Raw genomic sequence first — 13,452 nt, forward strand, 5'->3', positions numbered from 1 at the left:
GATCGTGAGTATTTGTTCGTATCAAGGTCTTTACTATGATTTTTAGATATGATCTGATATATAAATAAATTAAAATTATTTTAATTTATTTATTTTCACTGCATAGATCTTTAGAAAAAAATTTTAAACTACACGTACGAAATCGTAGCAGTTTTTTAACAGCTTGGTCCTTCACAAAAAAGGTGAAAGGGTGAAACTCAATAAAAATATTGTTGTCTTTGGTGCATTGATGCACTAAAAGGTGGTTACGTATAATAGAAGGGATGTGAAGAATATTCTTAAGATGAAAAGAATGAGAGTAAGTTGGGATAGTAGTGGAACCAGTGTGTCTAATGCACAAACCTGCACCATTTTCGATAGCCAACTGATCAGCACCAATGTAGAAAGTTGGATCATTCAGTTGGTAGTAGTCCGGAGTGACATGATGAGTCATTCCAGAATCTGAAAACCAGGCAGAGATGTCCTCGATTTGTTGCCTTGATTAGTCGATGCATGAGCAATGTACGCAACTGTTATGTGCTGGTTGGCAGCTGGTGGCACCATCGTGGTGATATTGGCATCAAAGCAATGGGGGCACTCAAGAGCACGGTGCCCATCCTGACAACAAATTTGGCACTTCGAAGGGCGTTGCTGCCATCCGCCACATCCATGGCTATGGTTGTTACTACGGCCTCCACATCCGCCCAAGGAAGGTGCTGCAGAAGTCTGATGCTGCATGGGGTGCTGAGCAGTAGAGTTGGTGCAATGCACAGCTTGATGGACAGCAAGAAAAATGGGTTGGGTCGGAGCAGCAGGTGTTCCTTGGGTTTGTATAAGTCTTATGAGCTAGAAAGAGGGCATATGGATCTTCAAGGCTATAGTTGGTGAGGTTTGTGATAATGGACGGAATGAAGGCATCAAAAAAAGAGTCTAAACCAGTGAGAACTTGCATGATGAGATTGGTGTCATTGAGAGGCTCACCAATGGCAGTAAAAGAGTCAGAGATTGCTTTGATATACTGGATGTACTCAATGACCAAAGAGGAGCCTTTGCGGATTTTTTGGAGTTGGTGGCGTAGCCGTAGAACTCTCGCACACAAATGCGAAATAAAAGTGCATTCGAGGGCAACCTAGATGGTACGAAAAGATGTGAGACCCACCACCAGGGTGATCATGGACCTGCTAATGGAGGAGACGAGCCAGTCGAGGACCTATTGGTCTCTCTTCACCCATGCAACATAGGCCAGGTTGGGAGTTGCAGGAGCATAGGAGGAGCCATAGAGCCGTCATTTTGGATGGCTTGTGTAATAGCTGGGATTGTTAGTGGAGGACATAGCTTTGCCCATCAACCAGGCCTAGCAGATCGTAACTCCTAAGCAGTGGAAAGTATTGGATTTTCCACAAGAGATAGTTGTCTTTTGTGAGTTTCAGCAAAGGAAAGTTGAGGATGGTAGTGGTGGGTGTGGTGGGAGCAGGAGTTTGATAGGGAACAAGAGTCATGGTGGAGAGAGAGAGGGTGATTGGGTGCTGTGTAGCTGCTGGCTCTGATACCATATAATTCCATTATATTTCATAAAAGCTAGAGTCTTGGAATACTTTTATAAAGAGAGCATGAGTGTATTTGTTAGGAGAAGTTGTTAGGGGTTGTTGGACTGTTGAACAGAATAATAGATGCACCTGGAATGCCCTTGCGTTTATTAGGAGTTATTAGGGATTGTCTGAAAAAATTGTTAGGGATTGTTGGACTATTGAATAAACTACTGCGTCAATAATGGATGGATACTTATATAAAACTCATTTGGAAAGTTATTTTTAAGTTGAAAATAGAACTGTGAATTTATCTCTAGTTCCCTGTAAATGAAATACCCTGAGACCATATTGTTTATCCTAATCTATTTTTTTCTAAGTCCCTTGGAGATGAGATTACTTCATCTCAGTTGTGTTTTCCGTTTTGGGTGAAGATTTCTTTTGCTCATATGTCTACGCAGCTTCTCTTCCTTATTATGGTGACATACTTGTTGTTCTGTATAGCTTTTAGCCAAAATTATTTTTTAACACTTTCTTTTTACATTCTATCTGGTAATACATCACTGCTTTCTTCGGTCTGCTCGCTGTTCATGTTTTTCAGGCCTCTTTTGTACCTGTATTGCTACAGTTCTTGCTTCAAATGAAAGGCTTATCTTTTTACCAAAAAAAAAAAATACAAGAGCACAATCGCTGGGAGCCTTGGCTCGACCAACTTCTTTAAATGCCCAAAAAGAAAGATAGCCAAAAACATCAGGTGAAAAAGAGAGTGATGGAGTCTCCGTCTCAGAGCACTAACCAGGGACAAGAGAAGTCCCTTGTCGGGAGACAGAGCACTGGTGGATGGTGCATACATACATGATGCACCCACGCATTGACGGATGTAAGCGGTTAAATATGGGATCAATTGATTCCTTAAAAAAATAAAAAAATATTATATATATATATATATATTTATATATTAATAAAAATTTAAAAATAATCTTATTAATTTTATAAATTGATACTATATTTTATATAAATTTTTTAAAAAATAAAAAATAAAAAAAATATATTAAAAAAATAATTATGATATGTATTTTTTTCTTTAATGACTCACGTATCTTATTTTTCTTTCTCTCTCTTGCACTATTTTGATCATTTTTTATTAATAATTTTTTATTTATTTTTTAATATTTTATTTTAATTTTAATTTTTTATTTTTTATATTTAAAAATATGATTCTTCTGCTGTACATCATCTGATGCAGTGCACAATATGCACCATCCATCGTACGATGGATAGCTACATAGGACTATATGAGATCTCACGAAGTCGCACACCGTGTGATGAACGTTGCATGTGATCGTATGATGCTATCCATTATGCGATAGACGATACGTATAATATTTTTTATATTATTTTATTATAAAAAATATTTAAAATATTATATATTATTATTTTTTATAAATTTTATTATTTAAAAAATATTTCATTATTATTTTTTTCAAAAATCATTTATTTTTATTATTATATTAATTTTATAAAAAAAATTTGAACCCACCGCTGCACCCACGATATGAGCAGCTATCCGAAGCCAAGCACGTGCACAGATCCATATGTAATTACCATCCTACTTTCTCCAAAGCTGGGCTTGGGCCCCATGTGATGACATTTCCATTTAAATAAGAAAACTTCCTTTCACATATCTGATATGAAAGCCAAAAAGATATTTTAAAATATTTAAATCAACTAAAAATTTTAAGAATTTTTTTTAAATTAAAACTTCGTAGAAATTTCTCCTCTTAGTCCCCACAGAAGAAGGTAGGCTATCAATTCCATGTATGAATATTGCAATCCAAATTGTCCAGTTCAGACAGCCGACCATGATGGAAATTCTCACACTACCTTCCACGCGTTTGCGCCCGGCGGCAGCCAATAAAAAAGAGACCCAGATTTTTTTTTTTGACAAAAAAAATCAAAAAAAAATCTTCGCCTCCTACCCGACCTTTCTTATCCATATCCTCTCCTCCATCAGGCACAAAGAACAAAACTACGGTCTATTCTCCAGAATAGCAGTTGCTAGTAATGTAATGCATCTTTAACTAAAATACTAGGTAAAAAATTGATAAATATACTCTAGTTTCTACGAGTGCATTCTTTTTCTCTCCCATGAAATTTCCGTCTCATACGCGTGAATAAACCCTCGTATGACTTGCAAAAATTGATGCAGGAGCTGCAGGACATGAGAAGTTGATGATAGCTAGTTGATTACCAAGTTACCAATCCAATATGGGAAATTTTTTTTTTTTTTTGATTGAAGAAGGAGGTAGGTGAGCTACCTCTATTTTATTAAAATCATAATATATACATGACAATAGAGATTTACAAAGAAAATTTGAAGTTAATAATAGAGGGCAACTGCTTACAATGGTTACAAAATTTAAAAAATTAAAGAAAAGTTGATACTATAACAAATTCAGAACATCATTTTATTATTTGTGCTAAGAATATTAGCTTTTTCTACACGTGTCTACGTAGATTTTCAGATTTTTTGGTACATAAATGCTCCCAACTTCGAAAAAAATGAAGGATTTTTAGAATCGTGATAAAAACTGAATCATTATTTTTGAGAAAAACTCTTACATTACGTTCACGCCAAATCTTCGAATACACAGCAGCCAAAAGTTGATCACCTACTTTCTTAAACAATTTTTACAGATTATGTTATCTCCAATCCATCCAAATGTCATGCATCATATAAGGTTTTTCTTTTAGTCCTAGTTGGATTTTTAATGTAAATCAAATACTCCTAAATGCTTTTATATGCATAGTCAATGCCCCAAAGATGATACCTATTTCATGCAGCCAAGAAAGTTTTCTATGCACATGTGTATTGACAGAACAGAGAGGGGAGGGATTTTAAACAAAAGACCAAATTCAACCTATGCGATTTAGGTTAGAACCATTCAAACCAAATGAATTGGGAGCATCCGAGAACAGGTGAATTGAGTTAGAACCATCCGAACCGAACGGAATCCATCGGTTTCGGCACATTTTAGATCATTAGTTGTAACTCTATTCATTTTGGGTAGCCAAACAATCCTGATTTTTTGTAACGAAAAAAAAAAAAATCCTGATTTTTGATTGATTTTGATACAGTACTCCTAAACCGTCTGATTCATATGATGATTTGGCGGACCTTTCTTCCTAAAGTTACAGTATTCTTACTCCAAACCCATAATACATCCTTCACTAGGCACATGAATAATATTCTCCCTCTTTCTAATTAAGGTTCATCAGATTTGTAGAAAGAGAAGTGAAAATATGATCAACGGAGAAATAATGGAAGACCTCGTATTTGAAAGGAGTTTTCAAAAAAATAAGGATGAAACAATAATATATTTATGGAAATAGGATTTCCACGTTTCAAATAAAAAAAAAATTGTAGAATATTGGAAAGTCCAATCTCTATGAAATGAAAACTGGGATAACATATATTTTATTAAGAATTAAACCAGATAAAGTCTTTCATGATTAATTAAATATATAAAAATTATTTTTTATTATCATATATTCAAACATCAATTTTATAAAAAAAATATTTAAATTAAAAAAAAAAATACTTCCTGCAAATCAAACAAGTCCAATATCTAGGCAACCAAGTCGACGACAACGTAGTATATCTAGGAACCGTATCTAGGAACCAACATTTTTAAGTTAAAAATCTTGGAATGCACATGGAAATGGCAACATCCAATGAATAGGAAGGAGAAAGAAAAAATGTCCTGATTCAAGACTGTGGGCCCCACATATGGCATTAAGTGCCAAGTCCTGGTCTTCACTTCCTTTCTTGTCCACCCCTCTCCTGTCTCTCCCTCTCTCTCTCTCGTTGCCCCTAACTCCCTTCCTTTAATGAGACATAGAGCGTAACACCCATTTCTCTCTCTGTCTCTGCCTTGGAAGAGCCGGGGACTACCCTGAGTATCTCCATCTCCAAGCAAAATGGAATCTTTGGTATACCTTCTTTAATCCAGGTAGAATCTATTATCTTTTCATAAAAATTCTTTTTTTATCTATTTTTTATACTTTTTTTCTGCGTTCTCTCTCTTCATCGCTCACACTCTCTCTCTTCCCACTCTTCTAACGGTGGAAAAATCAGTGCTTTGAGGCCGCGAGGTGAGCAGAGGTATAAAGATGGGTTCTTGCGCTTCGGTTCAGAAGAATCCGGACTCCGCCATGGGATTTCGACTGGGTTTAGGCTCCAAGGCCAAGAGATTCTTCATTCCCTCCCCTGCCAAAGAGAAGCCTTTGAATGGTCAGAGCTCAGTTGGTGGATTCGATTTCAAGGACAACGTGGTGGACTCTGGAGTAGGTCTTAGAAGCCCAGAGTTTGGTATGTTCCTTCGAAGCCATTTACTCTTTTTTTATTTTTTTAATTTAATTTAATTTTTTTTTGTTTTAGTGAAAGAAAAAAGAAAGCCTGTGGGGTTGGTGGATTTAAAAAATAGTTTTTTTTCCGCTTAATGCTAATTTCGTCTAAATATATATCTATTTAAATGCATGAGTAGGTTTTTATTCGTTCGTATTGGAGACTTTGTTTGTAAATACTGAATATGGAGTTGTGGAAGGTAACTTGGAGCTGGATAGTTAATATTATCTTTATATTTTTATTCATATTGTATTCATTATTTGAAGGATTGGGTTGTTTCGTTGTTGTTGAAGTTCTGGTTTTAATATACCAGTTTGATGCATGAATGATAAATTACTCTTGAGACGAGTTTGGGTTATGATTAATTTAATAGTACCCTTTTAGCTCTTGTAATTGAAATATCGAATCATCAAACTGGATTATCTAATTAAGAAATTTGGATGGTCAAATGCTCATAGCATGGGAAGTGCTCAAATTGTTGGGTGAGGATATCTATTTTTTATTTGATACATGATCATGGCTGATGTATACTAAGGGATATTTTAGCATCCATTTCTCTATCACTTTGGAAGTGTTATTATGATAACTTTTTTTATTCATGACTTATTAAAGCCTGCTTTATTTGTAGTTTCCTCTTCCTTTTTTTTTTTTTTTTTGGTTTGCAGTCATTTATAGTTTCTTTATTCTGGTACTTATTCTTTTGTCTCATCATATTAATTAACAAATCTCTTTTTTTTTTTTTTTTTTTTGTGAGCAATGCCCAACATATGAACCCTGGTCCTCCTCTAAGGGCAAGCCCTTCGAGAAATTCATTTGTATTTATGTTAAATAGTGGTTATATCTCGACGTTATTATGTGCAATCAAAAGGAGGAGAAGAAAAGGGTGCAGCTTTCCTTCTAGCCAACTTGCACTAATGTAGATTAATTTGATATTACTGATTGCTGCTCTGACTCATTTGATGAGCCATATATTTCTGACTCCGGTCTATTGTATCAATTTAAGTCAGAGCATGGGAATATGTAATCATATTATGATGGGTAAGTAACGCACTGTTGCTGACTGTTTAACTCATAACTGCAAGCACTCAGGAGCTGCTGAACAGCCTTTTGAGATAGGTCGTTTCTTTCCTTCTTGTACTTGATAACTAGTGCACCTTTTGTCTAACACCGTGTATGAAAGAAAAATTCTTCTCGAGCATTTCTATCTAGATTAATTAAGTCTTCACTCATCTTTTTTTAGTAACCAAAGCATCTCAGCCAATGCTTCAACATGTTATATGTGATAGTGCTCTTCCGCTGTACTTATTATTTACTATATCCTTTTGGGCGTAAATCCACTTAAGCAACAGAAATTAAGTACTTGAGCTCCCTGACATATAATTTATTTTAATTATTATCAATTACTCGATAAACAATGTGTTTTACTACTTTTTTATATGGTTTTTGGTAAATTTAAGCTATAATTGGATATTTCAAATGTTTTAATAATTTTAAATTGACAAAATCTGGTCCTTAAAACTGTCGGGATTTTAGAAATAATATGCTTGAGTGCCTTTATTTCTGTTGGTTTTTTCTCCACTTAAAGATAACTATTTGTTTACTTCAAGATGCTATGATGGTATTTCTTTTCCTTTGTCACTTTGCTTCTTCATCTCCCATCGATGACATTAATGTGAAAATCTCCCTAGAAAATAAATTTTGGGAAATGTGACTATTATATGTATCTTGGTTCAGAAATTTGGTATACTATTCTGACAAGATTTGAAACCATAAACAGCTTTTTTTATTCCAATCAATAAAATTATTAACTATTGGAATTACCTGTCATGAGGCTGTTGCCCTACAATTCACTCGAAAACTTATGTGTCTGATATGGATGGGGATATATTAAGCATTGGCCATAACAAGAAATTAATTGATGTGATTAATTCATCAACAATTGGCAAATGCAAGCAATTTTATATCCTATTTGAAATTTTGAATCCTTGGCTCCTAACATAACCTATCATCGTTGTTTCCATACTTAACTACCACATTGAAAATTTTAAACAAATAATTCAGATAGAAATGATTTGAGTAGAAGTTTGGTGAGGATAGAGGCTTTACTTTGAAGTATTTGATATGAAAATAGATGTGTGTTTTTTTTGTCTCTCAGAAGAAGATTAACACCTTACCCTGGTCAAAGTATGTTACTCTTAATTTTGTTAGCAACGTCCTTTGTGTTCCTATACTTGTTAAGGTTTGTGGTGGTGATGTGATAACACTTGTTGAATGTTAAGTATGATGAAGCTATATTTCCAGGCCCAATTATGAATTAAAAGTTTTAAGGGAAGCTGTTGGTGAGTATTTAGAAAGGTTTGTATTTGATATTTTTATTCATACGAAGGCAACATAATGCATGCCATTTTATGGATCAACTATTGCATTCACATTGAATTGAGACCAAATGCAAGTGCTGCCACTAAATTGTTACATATTAGTTCACTATTTTTTATTTAAAAAAAAACCTCATCAAGTAGATGCAACATTCATCAGCTAGTCGACAAGTTGGTGGAGGGCACCAATGTTACCTAGATACTTGGCATGTATGCCAAGTGTCCAAGTGTTTTTAGACACGATCGCTTCCAAAATCTAGGCATGAGGGCATAGAACATGTAAAACATATTTACATATTACATGCATAAACACATGTTTTGTTTTTTTGTGTGTTTTTAATTGAAGTAGCTATGAGTTTGCAAGTTGTTTAATTTACTTGCTAGATTTATTTGAAGTTATTTAAGATGTCTAAGATATGTAAATGGATAATTAACTGTGATACATTGCTATTTTAAAAAATAAATGCATTTTGCTTAAAGTTTCATGTAATTGTGATAACTTTAAATTAAAAAAAAAAAAATTACAAGGACATTTCACTCCAAATGTCCCACAAAATCTCAAGCGTTCACTTAAAGTGTCCAACACTTAAAACTAAGAGTCCCTCCCAATGAAAGTACTAAGTGTCCAACATTTCTTGTTGACATCAGTTGGACACTTCCAATTGGAGTGTCCAGCCATGTCATGTCATGCCGTTCCATGCAGGTGTCCAAAAGTGTCGACACTTCCAAACAGCTTAAAAATGAATTGTCTAGGTAACATAGATGGGCACAAATTACTAAATCCAAACTTCGATAGCTTGCAAGATTAGAAGTTTCTAACTCTTAAAATTGCAGTATTTGTTAGGCTTATAAATGCAAAATGAAGCTTGTGCAGAGGGGTCGATGGAAACATCTGCCAAGGAAATCTATGACCATAGCTAGTCAACAAGTTCTATTCCATTTCTGTCCTAGAAAGAATGCTGCCTTATTGCCTTATTTTGAAACAAGCTACCACTGAACAATGAGTACGATGATCAGTGTAGACAGACTGAATGACAATTCTCACCTTTGATTTAACAAGAAATTAAAACTTGCTTTTAGATGTTTGTGAAGTTGAATGAAGTTTTTGGCCCTTGTCATGTTCTGGCAGAGAAGTTTTGGGACCTGTTTTTAGAGGGCTTTACTAAGCACTGGTTGACTATGTGCTAAATTTTTGTTTTCTGCAAGGAAACTGATCTTAAAACATATTGTTCTGTATATACATCAACAGCTTGTCTGGCATCTAATATTTAACCTAGACATTTTTTACACAGATTTAGGGTTTCAAAGGAGTATTTATTTTGGAAGCTAGGAAAGGGTTTACAAGCCTATACAAGGTGGCTTATGATATAAAAAAGATAGACACTGGTGACAAGGCTTTGTTGGTAAAGAATTTGAATAGTGGACTATGAGGAAGAAAGTTTTTAAACGAAGGCACTACAGTGAATTCAGGATGCGTATATTTGTGATTGGGAAGGGAGATAGAATAAGCATCTGGAAACATATTTAAATTGACAATATATCGGTGGTTGTTTACCCATTGAATTTGTTTGCTGTTTTCTCAGGTGGGAACTGTCAGGTTGGTGAATCTTTTCTTTTTTTTTTTTGACTGTATTGTTTTCATAGATCATCAACAATGAAAATAGTCATAGTGAATGGTCTTTAACATATCAAAGGAGGGGTAGAATTCAACCAAAGAGGAAAACAGAAATATTCAAGCGAGAGGCAGGGAGTGTTCTACCATGTATCCTCTATGCGCATGTTGGCAGGGAGTGAATTTTGAAATCTAGTACGAAGAGATCCAAGTTGTTGACCCACACTTACAGTCAAAAATCAACATGAAAATATCACAGAAATGAATGGAGATGACTAGATAATAGAGTTTTTTGATCCTCAGGTAGGAATGTCCACTGTCATCCACTGCATAGTAGTTCACTTGAGGTAAGGCTTGTCAGCAGTACCAAATGTTCTTTACCTTGTTTGCTACAGCAAACTGCAATAAATGGCTTGCCTTATGGTGTTCTACCACCATGGGCTTGGGCAGGGATGATATGCGTTGCTGGGTTGTTTTGTCCAATTGTTTGTGGGAAAAAAAAAAAAGGATCAATGTGTCACTAAAAGTCTAAAAATTGCAGCCTTGAAAGGACAACTTTGAACGTAGTTGCCTAGGATAGCTCTGTGATATTTAGTTGAATTGGAAGTTAGCTTCCTTAATGTGGACTTGAATGTCGTAGTTTGGCTGAACTCCTCATGGTTGCTTTCTTTCATTTCTGCATTGGATGCAATTATGCTTTTATCATATTACTATTGGGCAATATTTGCTAAAGTTTTCCACTCATTGCTTGGTTTAAGTATAATGTAACCTTCTCGAATAAACAACATAAATCAAAACAATTGTTGTATGAGGGATCAATTTAATAAATATTTAAAGTTTCTGAAAATAAATGTTTTCACTTATCAGCCCTTTTGTTAGTTAACTAAGACTTAGTGTGTGGTAACCTTCTACTGATAATTTGCTTTATCTTAAATTCCCTATTTCATAGTCTTTGTTCCCATTAAGATTTCTGAAATAAGAGAGCCTCAAATTAAATATCCATGGTTCAGAGCTTTTGTAGAATGTATCATGCACAACTGCTTTAATCTAATCAAAGAAAATGAAGGGCAGCCACTATAACTGTTTGATTGTTGTGGGTTGCTTGGTTGACTTGCATTAACAAAAAAAAGTCCATCTGTTGGACTTTTAGCGCTGACCTTTGAAGTAGTATAATCCTTTCCATTGAATAGCTCTTCTTCTCTGACTTAGCAGGTAGCAAAGAGGAGATCTTCTTTGATTCACGGGCATGGTTAGACTCTGACTGTGAAGATGATTTCTACAGTGTCAATGGAGGTAAAACCACTGTAGCCTCAGGAATGTGATTTCCCTTTTTTTTTTTTTTTTCTCTTTCTAAAATCTAATTCTATGCTTGTAAGTATTATTTCCTTTTTTTTTCAAGAGTATAGTAGTTTATTTCTTTTTTGCAGAATTTACTCCATCTCGTGGCAGTACCCCAAATCACCAGACATGCACAGTTGCAACACCTCGACCGGACAATGCTTTCTTTGTGGACAAATTTCCTGACTCCAAATCAGAACCTTCTCCAATTGGTAGAAGAAAACTGGCTGACCTTCTCCAAGAAACATCAAATGGTGAGAAGGGTGTCAATGAGCAAAAAGCTTCTGAAAAGAAATTAGAAATGAATGGGAAGCCAGATGATTACCAAATCAACCTTCACCAACCTCCAAAATCATTAGATGGAACTCCCTGCTCTGGTGTCAATTCTGTATACAGCAATGAGGCCACTCCAAATAGAGACTCCAAGAACAGAAAAGAGAGGACATGGAGAAATGCACATTGTTGCTTTCCAAGCTTGGTACAGAGTTTTGGTTTTTATGAGAGGCAGAAAATGAGCCCAGGACCCTGCACCGCCTGACGGCGCTATCACTCTATGAGATGACTTTGGCCTTCAGTGGTCCACTGTTAGGTTGCTGCAACTTGAGCAACACTATTAGGATGTCCAATCTGTATTCCAGTGTTCATATAGAACCAGAATATTAGCCACTAAACATCTGTTCCCTGGATACTGCAGAAAGTGTTCGATGGTGGAAATTTGTATTGAGAGAGAGAATTGCAGATGTCTTTTTATGTTAATGGTCATCAAGTGCATCGCTCAAAGCAGTGCAGGTAATATCGATGATCAGAAGATCCTTGTACTGGGGAAGGATGGAGGAAAACTAATGAGCATGCAGACTTGACTGTCCTTAGTATTTGTACCTTAAACTCGGTAATCCTAGAGGAAAAATGTTCTCAGAGTTTGCTAAGATGTAAAGAATTGTTAAATTTGAGCCTTTTGAGTTATATATTTGCTCCAGTGTTTATCCTGCAACAACCCGTGGTTCTATTATTAATTTTGCCTTCCATTATCTGAAATATTTATCCATTGTAGCCCTTAAAATTCACGAGTATGGATGTCATTATGTTTGTTGTCAATTTGTTTGTACCGACGTGGTCGAACTAATATTTCCGGCCATGACCCGTTTCGCTGTCGTCTGAAGGTTCGAAGCAAAAAAAAAAAAAAAAAAAAATGCTGCAGGAAGCTATGGAAGACTGTTAGATGGAAGACTGTTGTCTTTATTTAATATATATATATATATATATATATATATATATATATATATATATATATAGATTAGTTAATATAATAACATATAAAATCATCTATTAAATATGTGCAATTATCTTTTGGGCTGGGCCGGGTTAGTTTCAAATTTGTCCGGGCTCGGTTCGATTTTAAGATCGTGCTATATTTGCTCAGGCCCGTCCGACGGGCCCATTTTATTGTCTGGGCCGGGATGGGCGGGCCGTTAGGCCCATGATCCTCTTTGCCTCGAGGTGGAGGAATCAAAAGATGCCAACGGTATCTTCTCCACCAATCGGCTTCCCTCCACTTGGAGAGAGAGCAACGTGTGGAGTTCGACAGCCAAAGTCTCACGCTCACTTTTATAGTTTGGACTCAGAGAGAGAGGGAGAGAGATCGTTCTCGTGCCGGAGAAGGCGATGGAGGCTGCCACCGGCGCCACTTCACCGCCTGCGCCTTGACTCGCTCCGCCTCTCCTCCCCCTCCGACCCTTTCTCCCCTTCCTCCGCCAAGGCCTTCCCTATGCCCGTCGACGACTCCTGCGACGCTCCCCGCAGCCTTCGTCATCGGTAACCCCAACCACATCTAATCCTAATCGTCTAATCCTCACTTCTCTCTCTCTTCTCTCTCTCTCTCTCTCTCTCTCTCTCTATCTGAACCCCGATTGAGAAGTGCTTTCGATTTGTTTTGTGAGCTGGCTTGGTTTCCGATGGTGGATTGGATTTTGGTAGGGGTTTCCGGGGGTTCGGCGTCGGGAAGACGACGGTCTGCGACATGATCATCCAGCAACTCCACGATCACGCGTCGTTCTCGTCTATCAGGTACGAAAAAATTGAAGTTTTTGAGGTCTGGAGATTCTCTTACGCGAGCTCCTTTTCAATCTTTTATTGTTCCGTTGATTGCAAGTAAGTCATGGGTGCTCGGAATTTGATCTTAGCTTCTCATGAGAACAGAATTGAAAAAACAAAATG

At 36.1% G+C, this 13,452-nt stretch overlaps 1 protein-coding gene across 2 annotated transcripts; it reads left to right on the forward strand.

Annotated features, from left to right (window-relative positions):
• The first annotated feature begins 5,329 nt into the window (after positions 1-5,329).
• On the forward strand, positions 5,330-12,232 carry LOC140859729 (uncharacterized protein At3g27210-like). 2 transcript variants are annotated; one of them, XM_073262125.1, is made up of 4 exons: positions 5,330-5,518; positions 5,644-5,877; positions 11,110-11,193; positions 11,328-12,232. In XM_073262125.1, exons 2-4 carry the CDS (start codon positions 5,679-5,681, stop codon positions 11,774-11,776), a joined length of 732 nt encoding a protein of 243 aa, XP_073118226.1. In that variant the 5' UTR covers positions 5,330-5,518; positions 5,644-5,678; the 3' UTR covers positions 11,777-12,232. The 2 variants fall into 2 exon arrangements, with proteins under 2 accessions (XP_073118226.1, XP_073118228.1); XM_073262127.1 differs by having other exon boundaries at positions 11,113-11,193.
• The last annotated feature ends 1,220 nt before the right edge of the window (positions 12,233-13,452 follow it).

The sequence above is a fragment of the Elaeis guineensis genome, chromosome 8, assembly GCF_000442705.2.
Source record: "Elaeis guineensis isolate ETL-2024a chromosome 8, EG11, whole genome shotgun sequence".
NCBI classification, from domain to species: domain Eukaryota; kingdom Viridiplantae; phylum Streptophyta; class Magnoliopsida; order Arecales; family Arecaceae; genus Elaeis; species Elaeis guineensis.

What these genes read in the sequence shown, in the direction of transcription:
- LOC140859729 (XM_073262125.1), top strand. Translation starts at nt 5,679, where the DNA reads ATGGGTTCTTGCGCTTCGGTTCAGAAGAATCCGGACTCCGCCATGGGA. An exon ending in TCTTAGAAGCCCAGAGTTTG is followed by an intron (nt 5,878 to 11,109) that starts GTATGTTCCTTC and finishes TCTCTGACTTAG; the next exon opens with CAGGTAGCAAAGAGGAGATC. An exon ending in TTTCTACAGTGTCAATGGAG is followed by an intron (nt 11,194 to 11,327) that starts GTAAAACCACTG and finishes TCTTTTTTGCAG; the next exon opens with AATTTACTCCATCTCGTGGC.